The following is a 25125-nucleotide window of genomic DNA, read 5'->3' as shown; positions in this document are numbered from 1 at the left end:
ACACACACAAGTACTGCCCAGCTTTACTTAACATACACATATATTGTAAGAATATGACTAATACTGACTAATAAACAGTAGGCCTATGAGGTTAAGCTATTAAAGGGATAGTTCACTTTGAAATGTGAACTTTTTTTCCACAGAAGTTTCAATTTTGATATTTTTAAGGCTGTGTTCAAGAGGTAACAACGATATAAATACTGTTCGTTTTCTCACACAAACCGCTCGTTTCGTGTCTTAGGCCATCAATGTGTACTTACGATGGGGAATTGTTTAATTTGGACGATGGGGAATTGTTTTAATTTGGACTCTGTGCATGCTCTTTGAGACAGTGACCATCGACCTGCATTATATGACTGACGGACAAGAACGGTTTGACCTAAAAATATCAAAATTGAAACTTCTGCGGAAAAAAAGACACCTACATCTTGGATGCCCTTGAGGTAAGCTAAAACATACCAAAATTTTATTTCAAAGTGAACTATCCCTTTAAATAGCAGTCTCAAATAGATAAAATAGATTCAGAAACTCTCTTATCCCGACTTCTATCTCGATTTTAAACAATTTGTCAGAACTGTTTTAATGTATTTCTTTACTAGTGTGTTTTAGAGACTGTGGGTATTCTATATTATGCTGTATTGTTGTGTGTTGTGTCCTTGTGTTTATCTGCTGGCTCTACAAATAATTGCCCCTCGGGGACAACAAAGTGACCTTGACCTTGAAAATATTTTTTTAACACAATGTTGGTATGAGCCACCAGTCATTTAAAAACAGACAGAATAACACAAAGTGAAAATTTAGAACACGATTAGAAATCCGATGAATTGTGCAGCCCATCATTTCCACATCAGCACGTCTAAAGTATCATAACAAAATCAGGCTGATATCATGTAGTCTGAACCCAGCACTGCAAGTGATATGAACAAAAATGTATTCAGCACAAAAATTCATGATCGTGTTACCCTGGAAATCCAGAGTTCTCGCGAGAGCACAAGTTGAATTTGCTCAGCGAGTTACTCTGGTGTCCAGTAATGATGCTCATTAAATATGCCCCTCGATCCGAGCTGCACCAATCACATCGGTTATCTGATATATGCGGGTCAGAGGCGAGATGACGACAGCGCTGTGACGTCGAAGTCATTAGTAAACATTGCAGGATGGCTATGGATGAACACCAGTTGTTTAAAACGGCTTTGGCCGCTACAATGAAGGAGTTAGACTTGGCTTTTTATCTAAAAGAGGAACAGAAGACGCAGCTCGAATCCTTCCTTTGCAAGAAGGGCGTTTCTGCTGTTTTGCCGACCGGATACGGCAAGAGTCTAATCTACCAGTTAACTCTGCTGTCAGCTAAGCGATAACTTGTTGTGATTGGTCGTAGTGTTATCCAATTGCGTGCAGTGAGATTTTCAAATGCATGCTTGGTGCCGCCCCTCGAGCCGGACAAGTTGCATTAGTCGACGCCAGACCATTAATCTTTCAGATTTAGCTCTGGATATCCAGGCTATGATCGTGTCAGGCCTACATGTGGAGTTTAGAGATCACATGATATTATCAAGAAATGTTGCAATGAATTAAAGCAGACAGACAGACTTCAGCACATCATATAATGACCCAGCACATCTACTCGTGCCACAGATGAAACATCACACACACTGCTCACTGCTTTTTTTCATGCTCCTCTGGGAATTTATTAAGTGCTTGTTTTTTTTTGTTTTTTTTGTTGTTTTTTTTCCATTTTTTCTTCCATTTCATTTGTATCACTTGCGCTCCCGTCTGGAATCGTGGTATGGACAGGGAAAGCAACAAGAGTCAGTTCATGTTCTCAGGCTAGAAAATCATTTACATCACAATATTTTTTTTTTGTTTGTTTTACTGACTTTGAGACCACAAACATTCCAGCAACACACTCTAGGGTAGATGAGAAACAATCAGAAAGCTTGACTTTTTGCATAGTATTAAATGAACAAAGACATTGAGTTTTTTTATTTACAATTATTGTATAGATTATAAAATTCATAAAAACAAGATGGATGAACACTTTTCATTTACCCATAAATTGCTAGTGCGCCAAAAGTACCTGTGGCGTCATATGCTCTTTGTTCCACAAAACGCATGCTGCTAAGTACAGTACATAGAAGCTGATGTATTGCAAGAAATATTATTATTCGTGATTATTAGAATGCTGTCATCCCTCCGATTTATTGGTTAAACATTTTAAACTGCATCCGTTATTTGGCCCGTCAACACAGGGCGCAGAACTAAACTGAACTGAATTGAACTGAAGTGGCCAGTCATACCGTAAAAGATCTCGTCTGGAGTCATTGCAGTCCACACACATCTCAGAAAAACTTTCAACGCGTCAGAGGCGATTCTTTTGGTCAGTGTACAACAGTTGTGAGAATGGCTGTGAATGAGGCCTTGAGACACGTTAAAGAGATAGTTCACGCAAAAACAAACAGTTCATATTTCCTGATCGACTCGCATCAGTTTTCAGAACTGGATTGGCTTATCGTATCGTATCTGTTCATCATCACATGAACATGCCAAGAAGTTATGGGGGAAACGACTTCATAATGACTTCATTTCAATCCTCTGTATTGTTTAACTTCAGAAGACTATAGTGCAGAAGTCGTGCAGACGAACCAAATTATGACAGAATTGTCATTTTTAGGTGAACTATCCCGTTAACATGATAAAGGGTAAAAGATTTCTGGAAAAAAAAAGAAGAAGGTTTTTTGTATATTTCTCTCATTGAGTATGCCTGAGCTAACGGTTAAAGCTTGTGCACCTTATCTTGATGAGGAAAATAGTCAAAAAATAAAATAAAAAAAGTCAAAATTTGGCGGAAAATGCGTTGCATATTAAGTGTATGACATCATGCCTTTCCAATAATTGCAAAGAATATTAATGAATACATGGGTGACTTTATAAGTGTGCCTTCTGGTAGACGCCCATTTGTCCTTTAATTCTAGAGTACAATAAATAGTTAACGACTAGTGAATACTGTTGAGATGCTAGAGTATATTTACTGACTGCAGGAAGACAAGCTTGATTTGAACACAGAAGCACATCTAAATTTACACCACAGAAATTCATTCATATCCGGATAGTGCAGAAAAGGATCATAAATGTGTATGTGTGTGTGTGTGTGTGATTTTTTTTTTTTGTTGCTGTTGTTGGTTTGGGTTTTTCTCTTTCTTTTAAGAAAAGAGTCAAAAGCAACATTCCTTATTGGTTTTGTTTCGTTACATTACATAATTCAGTTGTTCAAAGTGTCGTCAGCTCAGGAGCTGGGCTCATTTCCTTCAACCAAAAGAAATCTACAAATTAAATGTCAAAAAAGAAGAATCAACACAATAGATCACAATATTTGAACACAATTTTGATTTTCATACAGAGATGCCAAATATAACTTAGTTTACACGTTTCCAACATAAAACCCATCGCAGCTTTTGATGGTCACACGGAACTGAAACTATTTTTATGTTAAATAGTATATACTTCTAAAGAAGATATTTAAACCCAACCTGATATATATATTGCCCACATTTGAGGCTGACCACAAGTTCATTGCAAGCGTTGACTTCGACGAAACCTTCAAATCCAGCAGAACCGATTGGATTTTCTCGGGGGCCGATCAGAGCCGTCGATCCCGACACTCGACTTTAATACTACGATGCCACATTAATGATATATCCCACTATATTTTGGTTTCTTTTGTTATCTTCTAAAAATATCTACATTATTTGACAAAATAGCAGGCAAGTCCAGCGCACAATTGGTAATAAAACACCTAGAGTCCGATATTACAGGAGTACTGAACAACGTGAGCTGTTCCAACTACGTCTGCTGCGTGGTTTTGAACCCTACAAAGAAACCAGGACGTATCTACAGGTTTTGTAAACAAATTACATTCTCTTTAGGACATAAATAAGTTAAAGTAGTTATTGAAGCAGAACAAGGCAACATGCCAACAAATAAAGATAAACTCTGTAAATATATATTTATAATATGTCTATAAATATATATGTACGCTTAATAAATTCTAATTTCCATGGGTTTCTCTTTTCCGACAGGTGCAAATCTACTGTGCAAGTTGAGCCCTGCGACCTGGATACACCTTAATCAATAACCAAATAAATCTATACAATTAGATACATGCCACACACAATACTCACAGATCAGTGAATCAGATAAGCTGTCGTAAAATAGCAGTCCACCGCACGTCCCACCAAATCAAAAATCAAACCGTTTAAATAAAAATAAAGGTTTCCGAATAAAAACCTGGGTAATGTACATTCATGCAGGAGCAACGATAATAGCTGAATTTGATTTAAATTACTCGTAATAGTCTGTCGTTTCCTCAGGAAATGGGAGCGCTGTGCCTACGCTCGTGGTTTCTTGTATAGTTTCTCGAGTCACTCCGCGATCATCCGAGTCAGTCGTGCGTTCAATAAAAGAAAGTGGCGCGACCACGCCTTCAGTCAACAGTTCGCATGCACTCCGGAGTGCTTCTAAACGTAGAGTTTAAGATGATTATGGAGATCTCATGGCTAAAGCGATGTCTCCAGACTATGAAGCGGACTCCCGGGACTGGAGGAAGCAGCAGATTTACTCGTGTCGGTTGTCAGGTTTATACCGCTATCGATGGCGTTGTTGTTCTTGTTGGGAGACGTGGGCTGGCTGGAGTTCTTCCTGGCCGCCTCGTCGTCAATGTCGATGTCGTCTATAAGAGGAATGTGAGGAGTGGAGTCCTCTATTCTAAACTCTGGATGAGTCATGAAATTGTGGATGGAGGTTCTGGAATCGGGTTTTTCCAAGCCTTCGTAGAGCGAACTACGAAATGCGTTCACAACACGTATCTGTGTGAGGAAAGAGATCAGTGTTAAAGGGTTGTAAAGTGAGTTGGAACACCCCCCATCAGAAAGGAGGGACACCCGTGGAGAACATTTGGAAAACATCTGTAATTCACTTACTCTGCCGTGCACTGAGACGGTTTAAGGATTGCATTGAAAAGAACGCAACTCAAACTCACGATAAAGAAAACATAGGCAATGCTCTTATGTCCCGTTCAGTACACAATACAGTATACAGTGTAAGGTCCAATGTGTTGTATACCTAGAGACAAGCATTGTTAATTCAACAAAAATAAAAATAAAAAGTTAAAAACAAAGGAAAACCAAAACGTCATGCAAGTTGAAAACATCTCGTGGAAAGTTGGTAAGAGGAATAGATTAGGTAGATCCAGGATGAGTTTCAAGGTAAACACAAAGTCAAAGCCAAAGAAAAAAAAAGAAAGAGTAGAAGTCTACAGAGACTCGATCGAGAAAGGCAAGGGACAGGAGATCCTATGCTTCAAGAGCATAGAGTCACAACACGATGATGGAAGCAAACCAAAAGCTTGACAAGCCAACTCAACGACTACACACAACATGCAACTCGGGACAACACCATATGGAGATGAACACAGGCACACAGACTGTGGAATAAGAAAAGACGAGAACAAACAAAGGTCTGTTCTTTTAAAAACTCCATGCGTCTCTGTGTAAACACTCAAGTATAGGCCGAAAAGTTTTGTTGCGGTTCACAGAACTAAAAAAAAAAAAAAAAAGAGAAAGGGAGAATCCCTTAATAAGTTATTACTGTGGAATTAAAACTTTATAGAAGTACTTTAATAGTTGGGAGTAGCTAATATTCCACCTCAAAGGTTTACGATAACAAATAAACTTTCGGAAAAACACAGTACAATTATCTAAACTAATTATGAATACGGTCTATGGTCCTGTTCCACAACCTAGTGAGCAACCTAATCTAAACAACAAGATATTCAAAGATAAATCATTCTAGTCAAATTCTAAGGCAGCATTGCATGTGTCCTTCACTGATAAAGCAATCCCAGTCTCAGTGGACTGGGTTAAGATTCTTTTTTTTTTTTTGTCTGTTAGTCCATTCTGCAAAACATAGATGAAAAGTTCAGTCTAATTAAAATAGACAAGATCTATCTGGACTACTTATTGGAGTATTAGCTTAGTAGCATGCTAACGTCAGCCTAGCATTGTGATCTATTCTTCGATTCAAGTGAGGAATCAGCGTTCGCTGTATAATGTTTCATATCCATCACTTATGCGGTTTTATTTGACTTAGGATTCTGCCTTAAGGCAGGGATGTCCAATCCTGCTCCTGGATGGCCACTGACCCACAGAGTTTAGCTCTAACCCCAATTAAACACAGTTAATCAGGGTCTTCAGAAGAATAAACTTCAAGGCAAGTGTGTTTGGAGCAAGTTGGAGCTAAACTTTCCAGGGCATTGGTCCTCCAAAAGCATAACTGGACATCCCTGCCTTAAGGGATGTTCACAAGAGGGGCTTTCACACCGGAGAAACGTTTTCATAGTTCCTATAGTGTCGCGCAGCCAGACCTTCAAACTGATGGCAGACTCAATAGCAGCTTTCATTGGCCAAGGACCATCCAGAGGCCGTCTGACTGACATATAAAGCAACCAATCACAATTTGTTTTGTTCCGCATCATGTTTATGGGCGTGAAACGTCTCGGTTACATTAGTAACCCTCGTTTCCTGAAGGAGGGAACGGAGACGTAGTCGGACATACCGTACTGATTGGGATCACGCTTAGGGAGCCTGTCATCTTCGAGTATTGATTAAATGATTTGCATTTCACGCGGATGCACGCACCACTTGTTTTTCCACTGAGGAGCCGAGCAGAGCCCGGAGTCAGCAGTGGATCAGCAGTAATGGTGACGGGACTACGTCTCCGTTCCCTCCTTCAGGGAATGAGGGTTACATACGTAACCAAAACATTCCCTTTCAGTTCAGTCACGTTCGATGTAGTTGGATATACCGTACTGATTGGGATCCCCATTAAAACGCCTCCAGTGCCTAGACAAAAGCCTCCTGACCCCCCGCATTATTGAGGCGGAGATAGGACAGGGCTTAGGCCAGGGAAGTCACTGCTGTTCCACAAGACCCACTCAGTTAGACTTGGATAACACTGGGAAAGCGCGCCCTTTCGATGGAAGGAGGGGCGCTACGGAAGCCACAACCAGCCCGCAGGGATGTAACATGTGGAGGATACACATGGATTGGGCGAATTACCGGGCAGTACAACATATGGAATGTTACTGAGGTGGCTCTAGCCTATAACAGGGGGGAGGACTCAACCGTCAGCGACGGCAGCCAAGGGAAAGACACGGGCTCACCTCAGGGAGCCATACCGTGGAGAATACACATATGGGATCACCGTAGGGATCACAACATATGGACCCAATTTCCACCAGTGCATACGAGTGGTAGGCCTAGCATCGGATGCTCCGCCACGTCCAGTGCCGAAGGGGTGTGGAGGAGCTCAACAGGGTTTGGCTAAAGGGGAACTCAAATGGAGCAAGAATGGCGCACGTATCCAGTCCATTGGAGGGCAATGGCGCAGCAAGCCGACACATCGAGCGGGGCTTAAGGTGTTAACTGGCTTCTATGTGAAGAGAGCACACAGGAAGCAACCGGCTCGACACGTAGGCTATAGAATCTAGCGAATGTGTTAGGTGTTGCCCAGCCCGCAGCTCTACAAACATCTGTTAGCGCTGACGCCCAGGGAGCGGCTACACTCCGAGTGCAGTCCCGGGGGACAAGGTGCATCTTGGGACTCACACACCAAGATGATGTCATCCACTATCCAGTGGGCCAACCTCTGTTTGGAGACAGCCTTTCCCTTCTGCTGGCCTCCGTAACAGACGAAGAGCTGATCTGAGGTCCTGAAGCTTTGCGTTCTGTCCACATATAACCGCAAGGAGCGGACAGGCCTTGCAGGTTCACCACCTGGTCCCGAAAGGGAGTGGTAGGAACCTTGGACACATATCCAGGCAGGGGTCTCAGGATAACGTGAGAGTTAGCCGGCCCGAATTCCAGGCATGATTCGTTGACTGAAAATGCGTGCAGGTCCCCTACCCTCTTGATGGAGGCCAAAGCAAGCAGGAGAACTGTTTTTAAAGACAGGACTTTTAAATTAGCTAAATTAGCTCAAATTAGCTCCTACTTCAGAGTAGGGTCTTGGACGAACGCATCCGAAACACCGGCAGCCACCATTCGCCATGAACATGGAAAACAGCAAAAAATGGACCGACACCGAAGTCCAGGCACTTCTAAACCTTTTACGCTAAAGAGGAGATCCAAATAATTTAAATGGAACAAGCTTTAAAGGGAACAAGCAAAACACGACAAGTCCTAGCGACATTAGGCATCAACCACATGGCAAATGCTATAATACATTTTGTATACCGTTTACTGTGTTTGTTTAACAGGTATAATGATGTATTAGATAGGATTATTAAACAGATCGTAATCTAATGAAGACATAGAATGGGAGCGCAGTGTGCTTAGGCTGGCTTTCTCAGTGCCATCAAAATAAAAGTCCCTCGCAACAACGAGAGTGGCAGGGTTCCTACTGGCGGTGCGAATGAAACCAGGAAAATGACCCTAAGGGAAAAGATCTCGAGGGACCACCATGTTGGCTAGTTCCTCTAGCCGAGTTCCTATAACTAGCCGGTGCGAAAGCCCCTAATGACAGTAAAAAAAAAATGTAGGTCTCTAATTCTCTGTACTGTTGATTAGTACTAGACGTTCCTACTCAAATGATATCCCTGCATCTATGACCTGATAGCAGTTACTGTGCTCTTGACGCCTCCCATCACCTCCCAATTGAAAATGGCCTTTTATTCACTGTCCATGTGAACCTCCCGTTAGAAGGGAGCTGCCTAAGCAAACGAATGGAGAGGGTTTCGCTAGGGTTTGGAACAGAGCCTCTATGATACCACCAACTACTGACATGCTAAGCATACCAACCATCATATAATGGTGGGGCCAATGTAGGCACAATATGTGCTTAAGATATGGGGCCATACATGGGTTTTTCCATTGGTTCCATGCTGGCCCTATTGGAATAAGCCCCAGTATGGGCCACACATGGGTTTTTCCATGGGTACCATGCTGGTCCTATTTGAATTATCCCCAGTATGGGTCACACATGGGTTTTTCCATGGGTTCCATGCTGGCCCTATTGGAATTAGCCCCAGTATGGGCCACAAATTGTTTTTTCCATGGGTTTGTCCATGCTGGGCCCTATTGGAATTAGCCCCAGTATGGGCCACACAAGGGGTCCATGCTGGCCCTATTGTAATTAGTTTATATTGTGGCTAATTCAGATAGGTTTGACATCGAACCCATGGGCAAACCCATGTAGGGCCCATAACTGAAGCCCATTTCACGCCTACATTGGCCCCACCATAAATGATTGCTGGAATAAAATTATCAAAATCCTACATCAAACAACCAAAAAACTCGATTCTAACCTTTTCTCCTGTAGCGAAATAGCACACTTCAACCAAGCTAAGAGCAAACTTACAAAGCCAACACAAACTGGTCTGAATGACAGATGAAAACAAATGTCTGAAGGAATCACATAGATGAAGACTGGCCTAACGTTTAGTGAGATTCTGCAACTGTCAGCATCACACAGCAGACTACATGACCAACAGAGTAAAGCCATGAGACATAATGGGTCGCTGTGGCCTCGGATCTACATCAAACAGACGACAAATAAGACAAGACTATGGGGAGGAAGCGCCACTCTCTTCACACGTCTCCGTATCTGTGTGGAGGGAAAAAAGTAAAAAAGGAACAAAACAGTCTCCCGTGATCAATAGAGTAACTTCAACAATGCAACCTAGAGCATTTTGTAGAACATGTCAGGCTTAAGCTGAGTGGGGAATGGTACCGTTGGCTATACTTGAATGTTTACCCAGCCTGGTGAGTTTGTTGGTGGAATATTAGTTCACATCAATTTTGCGACGGACAATGGAGGGACTCACAACCTGAAATTCACTTCGTAGGCTGCACCCTTAGTCCAGGGCTCTTAGCACTCTGGGGAAAACAAACACATGGTACATTGAAACATATGTTCTTCTGAGAAGTGGGTTAAAGATGATCTGATAAACTGTGACATGAAGAGCAAGAGGAAATCAGAAGCAAAGCAGATTTCAGGGATGCCCTTTGACAATTACGCTAATCGTCTATGTCTAATAAGAAACTGTTAGAGAACTCCGGTGTCATGCCCAATCCCTTTTGGACCTTAAGGGTATCTGTTTGTAATTCCTGATCAGAAATGTCTGTCAGATCTTTCTGCTGTAGCTGTTAGAGCCAGACTTAGAGTCCAGTGTTAGAGTCCATACCAAAAAAATATGTATAAACTAGTATAACGTCATCATTTATACTAATTTTAATAAATTAAAGGAAAAAGCACACTAACATGTCTACTAAATGACTTTATATTGCAAACTTGTCCAAGGCCAGGTAATCCTGCATTCATGCCAAATCATGTATTGTACATTGAAAATATTGGAAACTGGGAATTTTATGCTGTTTTATTACAGCTCATAATGTGGTATGTGCTCTCTTTGTTTTTCATGCAATTTATTTTTTGTGAGAGCATATAGAGGTGAACTAATGTAGTGATTAAGGATTTTGTTGTCAATAACAAAGCCGTACATCAATCCATTTTGATGTTGCCATAGAAACAAATAATTTCTGAGTCAGTGAATGTGTACAGCTCTGAGTAGCCGTTCTCTCATAATTATGGTAATCCTGACACAACATTAATGCAGCATAATATTTGCAACAGATTGTAGAGAAAAGCGTCTTTCTAGAATCTGTGCTGCAGAGCTGCTTCCCTGTAATGCCTTTTTCATGACATTTACTGTTTAATGATCAGTCTTAAACTAGGGTGCCCAATCTTGTAACTAGAGATCTAGGCTCTATTTGAGGGAACAGCCATTTGTAGTGGTTTCAGAAACCATAGTGGATGTTATCTCACTCATTCAATCCCACAATGCACCGCAATAACGAATGTACAACCGATGTATGCTCATCAGCTAGAGAATACCCATAATGCACTGTGAGGGTCGCGCGTCGAATGAACTCCCGCGTTTGACCAGAAGATGGCGTAGTATCATACATGTAGAAATTCATTTTTAATTGATTATTAAATTGTTTAATGTAGGTTTATACATAGTTTTCTTGACATAGTTCAAGACAAATATTTTCATTATTACTGGAGCTGCCAATTTGCAAAGTTATTAAAGTTAATATCAAACCCCAAGCACAAACTATGGAAAAGCGGAAGCCCTTCGGGCGCAGTCAGTGTCCGAATTCACTCAATCATTTTCATCCACTCCTTCAAGTGGACTATACAAGTGGACTAATGTAGGGAATAGTGAACGAGGGTGTAGGGTACGACTTCAGACACAGTACTACCTTCCTGCAAAGTTCAGCTCCAACCATGATTAAACACACACAGCTAAATAAGATGTTCAGGAGCACTTGATAATTACAGATCAGGGTTTGATCTGAACTCTGCAGGTAAGTAGATCTCCAAGGACAGGATTGGGCACCATTGGTTTAAAAGGTATTACTTTGCTTTTTGGTTTTTACGGACCTACATTAACACTCTAAAAAATGCTGGGTTGTTTCAACCCAAATTTGGGTCAAGTATGGAAAAACCCAACCGTTGGGTTAAAAATGTAATTAAAAATATTAACCCAATGGTTGGGTTTGTCCATATTTGACCCATTTGGTTGAAACAACCCAGCATTTTTTAAAGGGGGCCACGTGTTTTGTGGCATCTTACCCAGTGTTGCCACTGTTTCAGATATCTTGGCTTTTTATTTATTTATTCATAGACCTGTTTTCTGATTTTGATTTACAGTTCTGTGCTCGTCGTTGTGATTGGCCCACTTCAGTTTCAAGGGCATCCCTGACAAACACCCAAAGAAGAGTGTCACTCACGCCCAGAGGGAGCAGCAGCAGTGCTGGTAGGAGAGGAAAGAGCATTGCACAAGGACATGTGACTAGGACTAGAAACATTGGTTACATCCTGATTTTGACTGGTGGTGGAGGACTGGCGTCTCAAAGCCCCCTGAAATGAAGTCCCGCTCTTGAACGTGTTCACAACCTCGATCTGCAGGAAGGGGGAGAGAAATAAACGGAGCACAGCGCGTCAAAGACGTGACCAATGCCTTCATCACACGGACATGGTTTAGAAGACTATGACAGGCCCTCATCACACATTAAACACATCATATTAAATTAGCACTGAGGCTTTGATGGCTTTAGAAAAGTCCTCCTCGTTGCTGATGATGATGAACGCCTTCATCTTCACGAGCCTCACCGCAGGACTGCATCGTTACGCCTAGGAGAGCACTGTTATCATATCACATACATTTAACAGGCAATACAATTCACTGTAAATGATTTGCATGCCACTACTAAACTCCAGCATGCAGGTTGTCACATGCAGTGCATTATACTACAGTTAGTGATCCTCTAATCTTATTGGACAAACGGCTGATATGTAGAATAAGGATGTTTTTCTGTTCACAGGATTTTTGCCTGCGAGGAGCATGTTTGTGGACTGAGAAGGTTTGTTGAAAAAAAATGTTTTTTTTTAAAAATTAAAGTCCCCCTATAGTCAATTATTTTATCCCTTAAAACTCCTCTTTGATCACCAAAATGTGATATTTAAACGTTTTCTTTAAAAAAAAACATAATTTATGCATTCGATTAGAACTGTACTGAGATTTACACTGCTATTTATTTCTAAAACTCTGACTTCGGTGACTATTCGGTTGGACTATGACAGTGTTTTTCATGAAAGGTGTACCGACAGCACATGATTTATGCAACAGAACAAAAGTCTCGCGATCAGCGCTGATGTTTGTGCCAGTAATGCCAGTGTTTGGCAGAGCTGAGCTGCGGTTCAACCTCCGCACGATCTAAATCTGACTATAAAACACACTGCCAGCCGTGCAGATGGTTGAATCTCAAGTACATAATTACAAACACAATTGATGTACAAGCATAAGTATGGTTTCTTCCTACAGATGCCATTTCAGTACAGAATTCATGCTGAATATTTCAGGCAGTCGTGTAACTTTCCATAGATTATCAGCGGTTGTCTAACCTGAGTCTGGATTCTGTTGAGGCCTCTGAACCAGAGGATCTGTCCTCGTCGTAACTCTCTCTCGGTGTAATCGATCTCCTCCTGGTCCTCGTTCATCTCCTCCTCGGCCGTCATCTCATGCTTTTGCGTCAGACGACCAGCTCCTTTGAGGAACCTCAGCTTGCTGTTCGGGATTGTTGATATAACCTGACCAAGAGTGAGGATGTGCATGACAGGTTTCAGAACAGGACAGCACCAAAAAAACAAGAAACTCCATATAGATAGATAGATAGATAGATGGATGGATGGATGGATGGATGGATGGATGGATGGATGGATGATGGATAGATAGATAGATAGATAGATAGATGGATGGATGGATGGATGGATGATGGATAGATAGATGGATGGATGGATGGATGGATGGATGATGGATAGATAGATGGATAGATAGATGGATGGATGGATGGATGGATGGATGGATGGATGGATGGATGGATGGATGGATAGATGATAGATGATAGATGATAGATGGATGGATGGATGGATGGATGGATGGATGGATAGATGATAGATGGATGGATGGATGGATAGATGATAGATGATAGATGGATGGATGGATGGATGGATGGATGGATAGATAGATAGAAAGCTTTGTATTGTCTTTCAACTGTACATTTCAACTGTACGAAATTCGTCCGTTCCAATGGCTCATAAAAATATACAAATATTATAAAAAATGCTACAACGTGCATTGAAATATAACACTAAAAAGAGTTTGACAGCAGCATATAAATAATGATATTGCACATGGTAATTGGCAGCATATAAATACAGTTATTCCACATTATAAATAAACACTATTATTGCAATAACCCAGTTCACATGAGGCTCACTGCATATAGGATTCAGTGAGATATAGTGGTCTATATCTATCTAGCTTGTGGGAAGAAAAAAAAAAGCTCATAGATCGTGGAAACACCTGGGTAACCGTACAGCTGTGCTGGTAAAAAGATCTGAAAGAATACTGAACAGTATTACCTGACCCCAGACCAGCTCTCCCAGCCCGAGGAAAACACACCACATCCACTTCTCCAGGTCCAGAGGAGAACAACTGAACGGCTTCCCTCCAAACTGAATGATTACAATCTAAAAACCAAATGTTAAAATGGAACCGTGTAGAACTAATAAAGTGGTGTGGTGAAGTATGTTTATAACTGTAGGAGAGAGCGGGGCACAACCTAACACCTTTTGACTTTCTCGGTTTGTGTAAATTAACATTTACAAAGAGAACATTCAGAAATAACATTTTCGTAACTTAATGGGAACTTGAACAAAACATGTTTTGTTAGCTGGAAACAATCAATGGCAATTTGTCTGAAAAACCTATTTGAACAGAGAAGACTTTGGTACCTGAATGGCGAAAGTGCCGAGGACAATGGAGCAGAAGATGGGATTTCTGAAAATGCCTTCAAACACGTTTCTCTCTCCGTGGATCTTGCGGGCGTTGATCTCGTTGAAGAGCTGCATCATGACGAAGGTGTTGAAGATGATGGTGTAGTGCTCAGATGGAGGAGAATGAAGCGGCGCGTGTCTGCCACTGTCGATGTCAAAGATCTGCTCACCTGGACACAACACAAGACACTATCTATATATAATCCTATATGCACATCCTATATGAACGTGTGTGCGTTCACACCATGTCGGAATTACTGTAATTACGAGATTCTGATTTGTAAAAAGTGTAACTTCCTCGTAGAACTCTTAAAGGAATAGTTCACTTCAAAATGGAAATTCTGTCATCATTTACTCACCCTCAAGTTGTTTCAAACCTGTGTGAATTTCTTTCTTCTGCTGAACACAAAAGAAGATATTTTGAGGAATGTCGGGAAGCAAATAGTTGATGGACCCCATTGACCTCCAGAGTATTTTTTTCCTACTATGGAAGTCAATGGGGTCCATCAACTGTCTTGTTGCTGACATTCTTCAAAATATCTTATTTTGTGTTCAGCAGAAGAAAGAAATTCACACAGGTTTGAAACATTTTGAAGTGAACTATTCCTTTAACTCTTTCCCAACCAACTTTTAAAAAAAAGTTGCAGTTTTTGATCATTTTCACAAAAATGTCATGGCCCCCAGAATATTTTATTGGATGAATATCTGAACATACGATATATCAAAAGAATAGAGTCACTGTTTTTAAACAAACAAACAAACAGAAATGATTCTAGCTTCATGGATTTTTTTTTATCAAAATTTGATGTGGGTAAGTTTCATAAAAAAGCAAAATTTTAAACAAAAAGCGAATAAAATCATGTGTTTTTTTAAAAAGACTACAGCGTGCGTAAGCAATGCTTTTATTAGAAATCGACCGATATTGTTTTTCTTTATAACCCATTCCAATACCAATTATTTCCGTGTTTATGTGCCCAATAACCGATATACAGAACCGATATTTATTTATTCTTTTATTTCTGTTTTTGAGGCAAGATAATTTACCTTTGACCACCATTGTTGACACATCTACATACAATTCTCAAAACGCCCACAAGATCGCACCATTTATCGGTGAATCCAAAACCGATACCGATATACATTTCCATCTGGGACAGGAATTAATGGGAACAATAACACATCAAGCAAGAAATGCCATTCATGAACATTGTGCCCATAAAAAAACAAACAAAAAAAAAACACATAAACAACAACAACTTATAAGAAACAAGACAGATCATAATCTTCATTTAAACCTAGAGGGGACATGGTTTGTAAATTGAACATCCAAAATGCCTCTCTTTTTAAGAGTTTATTACCGTGGCGGCGGAGACATTGATGCCATGAACATTGTTGCTATTGTTCAATGTTCATTGTTAAACATTGAGTATTGTTGCCATGAACGTCACGGGTTGTCATTTCGTAATTCAATTTCGTCTTCAAACAATTGACTTATTAGGCATTTTCCAGCATGAAAGCATAAATGTATTTCCTTCACATTAGAGCTGCACGATTCTGGATAAATTGTGAATCACGATTTTTTTGTTTCAAATTAGAGATCACGATTCTCCCACCACTCTGAACAAACAACTAAACAAAATAACACGTAAATTACAAGAGCTTCTGACAAAATGTTAATGGTTGTAGTCTATTTAAAATGTTTAATGAATCTGAATAAATTCTTTTAAAAAAATTGTTACTCACTCATAAACACTTCACTTGTTTCATTACTGGATGAATCAGCGTTTTGGAACAAATCTCTTGAATGAATGATTCAATGACAAATACATTTTTAATTGTAACTTATCGCCACCTACTGGTGTAACGATATTTGATACAATTACGTTATTTGAAGATAGATTTGCTCTATTTTGATCCATAGACATAAGTGTTTAAATCTGGACTATAAACTTTTATCTCAGTACTTCTGTGATAATCTGAATGATTGTAAGACAGAATTAATGATACCGTGAATCTCTGTCATTTTGGAATGAGATCGTGTGGATGATTGAATCGAGATCGCGATCTTTTACTTATTAATCGTGCAGCTCATACTTCACCTATAACGCAACTTACCCGCAAACAGCAGCGTGAAGATGATGGTGAGCTGGTACACACCGTGGCCCAGTATGTTCTTGGTCATGGTACTGGAGATCAGGGGTTTGTTTCGGCCGTAGGGTTTCCTCATCAGCAGAGACTCAGTGGGCGGTTCGGTGGCCAGAGCCAGAGATGCGAACGTGTCCATGATCAGGTTTACCCACAACATCTGCACTGCTTTCAGAGGAGAATCCTGAAGAAGAACATACAATCAGCTTAAAACACAGCGTTTATAGCAGTGAGACATGATGAACTGAGCTAGATGTTATTTTCCAGACGGTGTGTTTCCCGAAAGCATCGATAGCTAACTATGTTTGCAAGTTCTGTCCTTATCAGCATAGTTCAACGAGTGTGTGTTTCCCAAAACCATCGTTCTAACGAACATTCACAAACAGCATCACAGAGTTGTGTGTTTGGAACAACAGATCTAGATCTCGACTTGTGGTTAGAAGCAGAGTTTCTAGTTTGCATGACATGTGGACTCAATAAATCCTGATCTTGAGCAAAATAAGCAAGCTGACATTCAGTGCAATCTATATCTTTTATTTAGAATACATACAAATGTCATTTACGTCTTTTAGTTTGTCAAGAGATTTAAAGCGTCGTTTTTGAAGAGTGCGCATGTGTGAACGAGCTCTAGAGCCCTATTTTAACGATCTGAAACGCGAGTATCAAACGCGAAACGCAAGTAACTTTGTGGGCGGATCTCGGACGCTGTTGCTATTATACCGGCGGGATAAATGACTCTTGCGCCCGACGCAAATCTAAAATGTGTTGGTCTGAAGTAGCTTCATTACTCATAGGTGTGGTTTGGGCGTAACGTGAAATAAACCAATCAGAGCGTCATCTCACATTCCCTTTAAGAGCAGGCGCGCTTGTTCCATGGCGGATGGCTATTATAACGGCGGATTTGCCAGACGCGCGCCAGGAGCGGTTCACAGCCGAGGAGACCGACGTTCTCGTCAGGGCCGTAAAACACAGAGAAGTGACATTGGGGATGGAGAAACACACTCAAATTAGCTTCGGTTAAACAGGCGTATAATAATTTGGGTAAATGTGTAAGCTAGATTTATGCCTATTCTTTCACATCTTCATGGACACAACAATGATTTCCCTTGTGTGTTAATATTTTTCCTTGTAATTACGTATGGTTTTCTAAAAATGAAAACTGCTGGTTCTGTGTAGATGAGAGAAGCAAAGTGTATGTGTGTTGTGCACACGCTACATTATGGCCCTTAAAATAGCATCTGAATAACGCGCCACTGACTTTAGACTAGGTTTCTCCTGGTCTGTGGCGGAATTGTTTTCTGAAACTGCAAAATAGCACCAGGGAACGTTTGCGCCGGAACACGCCTCCTCTTTTCACTGAACCGCCCCCGGGAGCGCAAGATCATTCCCTAATTTGCCGACGTGCGTCTGTGGAGGGAAAAGTCCGCTGTGCGTCGGGTGCAAAATAGGAATGATACATGCGTCGCTGTACAAAGTCTATTGCGCTGGGTGCAAGATAGGGCCCTTAGTGTAAGAACGAGCCTATGATTGAATCTGGAAATAAAGCAAAATAGATGTCATGTCTAATTTATAGCAAAACATCTAGCATTAATTTGATCTCAAACAGATTAATTAAAAGTATTATTACTCCAACATCTGCGTGACGTCATTAACCAGCGTGGTTGAACGACCAATTTGCGACAATACGGTTTCGGGAAACAGTCGTGACTAGCTAGTTGATTTCTTCAACGATGCATCGTACTTTGCTAGTCATCAATGTGTATCATAACACTGGTGAAAGACTCTGAAACTGAGATCTTCCTCATGATTTCTCATCAGGGTATCTTCACACAGTCTAACCTCTTTCTCTTAGAAGTGCTGCATCATTTATTAGGTTAGCGATCCTCTAGGAAATTAAACAATGCTATTTTAGATCACAGGGATGAAGACTTTGGCCTTGGCCTAGTAATCTAATATGGTTTCTTTGCCAGTGCCCTATGTCTCTCCATAGTCTAATTTGAGATTTCATAGTAGGTCAGATCTATCGTCTTGTCAAAGGCGTCTCATATGTGTTAGCACTGGTTTTAAAGTATGAAGAAAATGCACAGAAGTCTCTGCTACAATGCTAGCGCGCTGGATGGTTGCCAGAGCGTTACTCTGAGGTTGCATGTAAGACGCTTTGATGGATTATTCACGTCCGTAATACAAATGGTGCCAGATCAGTTATACGACCGTTCAAAAGTTTGAGGTCAGAAAGATTTTTGATATTTTTGAAAGGAGTTTCACCAAGGCTGATTTAACTTACCAAAAATACAGTAAAACAGTAAAAAATTCTTGATTATTACGCAGGAATGAGAGTCTTAGTACACAATGTAACTACAGAAGAGTCAAGTTTTAAATAGGAAAAATATCTAAACTCTTTGGTCATTTTTTTTGAGAGAGATGCTAATGGTCCTGTACGATTCAATGATCTATGCTAAGCTATGCTAAAAGTGGTACCCCCAGACCCGGAGATCGGCTGAATGGATTCGAAAACGGTAAAACTCAACTGTTTAACTCTGGGGGAGCTGTAAAATGAGCCTATTTCCCAAAAAAAGTGGAGTATCCCTTTAATATTCAACAATATAATTGATCTCCTGCATTGACACAATTATATGAGAACTGAACTGAGCTGGATGATGACATCACGGTTTTCTCCAGAACTAAATTAATAACTTTTTTAAAACAGAAATGAACCATCACTGAACGTACTTAAGCTGGACTGATGCTATTTTCTTCTAGATCTGCTGTGCATTATTTTCCTGTTATCTCTGTAAAGCTGCTTTGAAACACTCTGTACAGTAAAAAGCGCTGTATGAATAAAGCTGACTTGACTTGTACGCTAATAACAGCACACTCGCTGCGAGTCCCACACACACATGAGGCACAGACCTGTGTGATACAGGCTCCGGTGAAGGCCACGATCACGGCCACCACGTTCACGGTGAGCTGGAACTGGAGGAACTTGGAGATGCTGTCGTACACGTTACGTCCCCACATCACAGCCTTCACGATGCTGGAGAAGTTGTCGTCGGTCAGGATGATGTCGGACGCCTCTTTGGCCACATCTGTGCCTGCGATTCCCTGTCGAGACACAAGCCCTGTCGTTTCACATCGCTCGTTTGATCCGAAGTGACAAAGATCATTTATTCATTCGTTAATGTTACCATGACCAGGATATGCCAAACCATAAACAATATGCATTACTAAGATTACATTTCACAAAATCTGTCAAGAACTAGTCCTAAAAAGTTATTTTTTTCTAAGTCAGTTACATAAAAAGTTAGATCAGTCTTATTTAAATAGGAAAGTTATTGCAACTGGCCCCAGGTCATTTTATTTTTAGCCTAACGTCAAAAGAGAACAATAAGAAATAATATTTTTGGACTGTTTGCACGTGAACCTTTTAGGGCTCCCATCATTTTATGGATTTAGTGTGTTTTGTTTTAATTAAATGTTTATATTAAGTCAATTTTATGAATTAAACAGCTCATAAACATACTTTATCACTAGAAAAAAAATGGAAAAACCCATTAAACGTGAAACTATAATGCAATAATTTGAGACAATCTTCTTATATAGAACCTTTTAGGCGTAAAGTGTTCTTTAAAACTGAGTCTAGGACTAAACAGAGAACACCAATGAATCTGAAAGTGAAGCGAGATCAAGCCCTGATGTGGACAGTGTGTGATGAGCAGTGTCTGGGTAAAGAGAGAAGATGTTTCTCCACACACACTGTTAGTGTTGTGTAAAGACTGGCCTGAGGGACTGTTCTCTCCTAAGACACGGCTGACAATAAAACCATGGTAAATCCCACAGCTGGTGTCAGTTTGATGAGCAGGAACACAGGAATATGCTCTCTAAACTTATGGAAATAGAAATGGTGTGGCAGTGCTGACACAGGCTGTTTTATACCTTATGTAAGTCAATTGAAAACAGGAGTAAAAGCAACGGCTCACACTAGGGGGCGCTCTGGGCTCGGACTGAATGTGAAAATGAGGCTGTGTTTGAGCAGCTTGTGAAGATCAAGACTCGAGTGTGTGTGTGATGGGTTCTCACCATGGCAAACCCAACGTCTGCCTTCTTCAGAGCCGGTCCGTCGTTTGTTCCATCGCCGGTTACAGCGACGACCTGCCGCTGCTCCACCAGAGTGCTGTCGATAATACCTGACACACACACACACACACACACACACACACACACACACACAGACACACACACACACACACACACACACACACACACACACACACACACACACACACACATTACTCCAGAACATCTCTGCATGACCTGAACATTTGATCAGACAAAAGCATTGCTTATGTGACTAGTGCATTGTGCAATATCAAGCTAAACTAATGGTATTTACAATACGGTTCATTAGTTAACATGAGCTAAGAATGAGCAATACTTCTTCAGCATTTATTAATCTTAGTTAATATTAATTTCAACATTTACTAATACGTTATTAAAATCAAAGGTTTAGTTAACATTAGTAACTAACATGAACAAACAATGAACAGCTGTATTTTTATTAACTAACATTAAAAAAGATGAATAAATACAGTAACAAATGAATTGCTCATTGTTAGTTCATGTTAGTTAATACATTGTCTAATGTTAACTAATGAACCTTACTGTAAAGTGTTACCAAATTAATAAAATGAACAAATGACACGGTGAATGTGATGGAATGGAATCAAAATGGCTGTTATCTACAATGATAAAACAAATGGTAACATCTAAACGATTTATATTCAAGACAAAAATATTATTTAACATCACTGAACTTATTGCCATCAAATGCTAACACTTCAGTTTGGAGAACGTCTCGGTTACGGATGTAACCCTCGTTCCCTGAGTGGGAACGGAGACGTTACGTCGGATGACGACGATTGGGGTTTCGCTTAGAAGCCTATCACCTTCGAGTATATAAAACGAGCCAATGGCAATGAAATGCCATGGGTCTGCGGAATTTGCCTAGCGTAACTCCGCCCGCCGCAGGGGGTATAAAAGGAAGTACGCTGGCACAATGCAGATATGTCTTCGCTGAGGAGCCGAGACTAGCCCCAGGCGTTTTTCAGCGGTACAGCGGAAGTGGCAGGAAGACGTAACGTCTCCGTTCCCACTCAGGGAACGAGGGTTACATCCGTAACCGAGACGTTCCCTTTCGTGGTCACTCCGAGTTACGTCGGATGACGACGATTGGGGTTCCAGTCTAATCACGCCACCTCGGCTGTCTTCCAGTGCCCTGCGTAAGTCTGAGCTCCCTGTTGTGAGACTAGCACGAACGAAGGAGTCCTACTTAACACAGGGATACCAAGGTACACTGGGAAGCATATCTCCAGAGAGAAATATGCAGTTATGCCCAGCCATTGATGGGGGGGACTTAGAATACACATATGACCCAGAGGGCTGCATATGGAAAATCACTGGGGTGTCCAGCCGCAGGTGGAATTTTAAACCCCAGGGGTGGCAAGGTGGCTTGCCAAGGGAAAGACACACGCTCACAAGGAGACTTACAGTGGAATACACATGTGGGGGTCGCCCAGAGGGGGAACCATGCACATGGAGGCACCTAGTCAAGCGCAAAAGCTGCGTTATGGCAGATTGGCATAACTCAGGCGTTGACGTAACCAGTGCTGGAGGAAACTCAGAGCTTATCAGACTCACCTGAGAGAAATATCGCACGTATCCCGTCCGTGGAGAGGAATGGCGAGCAAGCGAAGACACCTGAGCAGAATCTAGCACCGGCTGGTTGAAGCGAGTACATGAGAAGAAACTGGCTCTACTCGGAGATTATAGAATCTCGCGAATGTGTTGGGTGTCGCCCAGCCTGCAGCTCTACAAATGTCTGTTAGCGAGGCGCCATGCGCTAGAGCCCAAGAGGAAGCCACACTACGTGTGGAGTGGGCTTTCACACCAAGGGGGCACGGACGACCTTGCTGCTGGTATGCCAAAGCAATGGTATCCACTATCCAGTGGGATAACCTTTGCTTTGAGAGAGCCTTTCCCTTCAGCTTCCCACCATGACAGACAAAGAGCTGGTCTGAGGTCCTGAAACACCGCGTTCTGTCTACGTAAGCACGGAGGGCGCGTACTGGACAGAGCAGTGCCAAGGCTGGGTCTGCCTCCTCCAAGGGCAGCGCTTGCAGGTTCACTACCTGGTCTCGAAAGGGTGTGGTAGGAACCTTGGGCACGTATCCAAGCCGGGGTCTCAGGATCACGTGAGAGTTAGCCGGCCCGAATTCCAGGCACGCTTCGTCAACCGAAAATGCCTGCAGGTCCCCTACCCTCTTGATGGAGGCCAATGCAACCAGGAGCGCTGTCTTCATTGACAGGAACTTAAGCTCCACTGACTGTAAAGGCTCAAATGGAGCACTCTGCAGGGCAGTTAGAACCACTGAGAGGTCCCAAGAGGGTACGAAGGGAGGACGAGGAGGATTTAGTCTCCTCGCTCCCCTCAGGAACCTGACGATCAGGTCGTGCCTTCCCAGAGACTTACCATCAACTGCTTCGTGATGTGCGGCAATGGCGGCAACATACACTTTCAGGGTGGAGGGAGACAGCCTTCGCTCCAACCCATCTTGCAGGAAGGAAAGCACGACACTGATCGGGCATTTCGTGGGTTCTTGATGTTTAGAAGAACACCAGCTGACGAAGAGGTTCCACTTCAACGCATAGGCATGTCTCGTGGACGATGCTCTAGCGGAAGTGATGGTAGCCACCACCGCAGGTGGTAGGGTACTCAAACCTGCCTCGTCCCGTCCAGGAGCCACACATGGAGGTTCCAAAGATCGGGACGAGGGTGCCATAAGGTGCCCCGTCCCTGAGAAAGGAGGTCCTTCCTCAGAGGAATTGGCCAGGGAGGTGCTGTCGCGAGGAGTACTAGTTCGGAGAACCAGGTCCGGTTGGGCCAATACGGGGCAACCAAAATGACCTGCTCCTCGTCCTCCCTGATCTTGCGCAAGGTCTGCGCAAGAAGGCTCACTGGGGGAAACGCATACTTGCGTAGGCCCCGCGGCCAGCTGTGCGACAGTGCATCCGTGCCGAGCGTGCCCTCGGTCAGGGAGTAAAACAGGTCGCAATGGGACGAGTCGTGGGAGGCAAACAGGTCTACCTGTGCGTCGCCGAACTGATCCCAAATCAGCTGGGCCGTCTGGGGATGGAGTCGCCATTCTCCAGCGAGAGGCCGAACTCGAGACAGCTCGTCGGCCGCCTGGTTCAGGTGTCCCGGGATATAAATGGCTCGAAGCGACCTCAGATGCTTCTGACTCCATATGAGGAGGTGGCGAGCGAGTTGCGACATACGGCAGGAGCGTAGACCACCCTGGTGGTTGATGTACGCTACTGTTGCGGTATTGTCTGATCGGACTAGTACGTGCTGGCCCCTGAGCAGCGCATGGAAGCGGTGCAGGGCGAGACGTACAGCCAGCAACTCGAGGCAATTGACATGCCAAAGGCGCTGGGGTCCTGTCCAGGAGCCCGCGGCAGCATGACCATTGCACATGGCGCCCCAGCCCGTGTTGGAGGCATCTGTTGACACAACAACATGCTGGGAAACTCGTTCTAAGGGCACTCCGGCCCGTAGAAAATTGAGGTTCGCCCACGGGGTGAAGGTCTGACGGCAGGCTGGAGTCACTGGGACTCGGAGCGTGCCGTGTTGCCATGCCCACCTCGGGACTCGATCGCGAAGCCAAAGCTGAAGCGGTCTCATATGAAGCAATCCCAGCGGCGTTACTGCGGCTGCGGATGCCATATGCCCCAGGAGCCTCTGAAAAAGTTTCAGTGGAACCGCACTCTTGTCCTCGAACTGACGAAGACAAGTCAGCAGTGGCTGCGCGCGCGCGCTCGTAAGCTGCGCGCACATGGCGACCGAGTCGATCTCCATACCGAGAAAAGAGATCCTCTGCACGGGGCAGAGTTTGCTCTTCTCCCAGTTGACCCGAAGGCCCAGACGGACTAGGTGCCGGAGCACTAGGTCCCTGTGTTCGCAAACCTGGTCTCGAGAGTGAGCTAGGATAAGCCAGTCGTCGAGATAGTTCAGGATGCGAACCCCGTGTTCCCGAAGGGGAACAAGGGCTGCCTCGACGACCTTCGTAAAGACGCGAGGAGACAGGGCTAGCCCGAAAGGGAGAACCGCGTACTGGTATGCCTGCCCCTCGAAAGCAAACCGTAGAAACGGTCTGTGTCGAGGTAAAATGGAGACATGGAAGTAAGCGTCCTTCAGGTCGATCGCTGCAAACCAATCCTGCGGCCGCACACACTGGAGGATGTGTTTGGCCGTTAGCATCTTGAACGGCAGCCTGTGAAGGGAGCGGTTCAAGACGCGCAGGTCGAGGATTGGCCGTAACCCACCGGACTTCTTGGGTACAATGAAGTAAGGGCTGTAGAAGCCGGACTTCATTTCGGCTGGAGGGACAATCTCGATCGCACCCTTCGCCAGCAGGGTGACGACCTCCGCTCTCATGACAGGGGCATTGCCACCGACCATAGTGAAGC

General features: G+C 42.8%; 1 protein-coding gene across 12 annotated transcripts in view; it reads right to left on the bottom strand.

Moving 5' to 3' along the window:
• Positions 1 to 1663: 1663 nt before the first annotated feature.
• atp2b2 (ATPase plasma membrane Ca2+ transporting 2) overlaps positions 1664 to 25125 on the bottom strand; it is a 186452-nt gene continuing 162990 nt past the window's right edge. For 5 of the 12 annotated variants that reach the window (XM_082156376.1, XM_082156373.1, XM_082156378.1 and 2 more), the window contains 7 exons: positions 20680 to 20786; positions 19513 to 19704; positions 16573 to 16786; positions 14416 to 14627; positions 14044 to 14151; positions 13024 to 13209; positions 1664 to 4862 (listed from right to left, as the gene is read on the bottom strand). In XM_082156376.1, the coding sequence (XP_082012502.1) occupies positions 4554 to 4862; positions 13024 to 13209; positions 14044 to 14151; positions 14416 to 14627; positions 16573 to 16786; positions 19513 to 19704; positions 20680 to 20786 (1328 nt within the window). In that variant the 3' untranslated portion in view covers positions 1664 to 4553. Of the gene's footprint in view, positions 4863 to 9783; positions 9930 to 11849; positions 12022 to 13023; positions 13210 to 14043; positions 14152 to 14415; positions 14628 to 16572; positions 16787 to 19512; positions 19705 to 20679; positions 20787 to 25125 lie in introns of all 12 variants that reach the window. The other 7 variants (XM_082156379.1, XM_082156374.1, XM_082156383.1 and 4 more) reach the window with 6 other exon arrangements.

The sequence above is a fragment of the Leuciscus leuciscus genome, assembly GCF_965113295.1.
Source record: "Leuciscus leuciscus genome assembly, chromosome: 23".
Classification (NCBI taxonomy): Eukaryota; Metazoa; Chordata; class Actinopteri; order Cypriniformes; family Leuciscidae; genus Leuciscus; species Leuciscus leuciscus.
The sequence above is the reverse complement of the archived record's forward strand: the minus strand, read 5'-3'. Positions and strand labels throughout refer to the sequence as shown.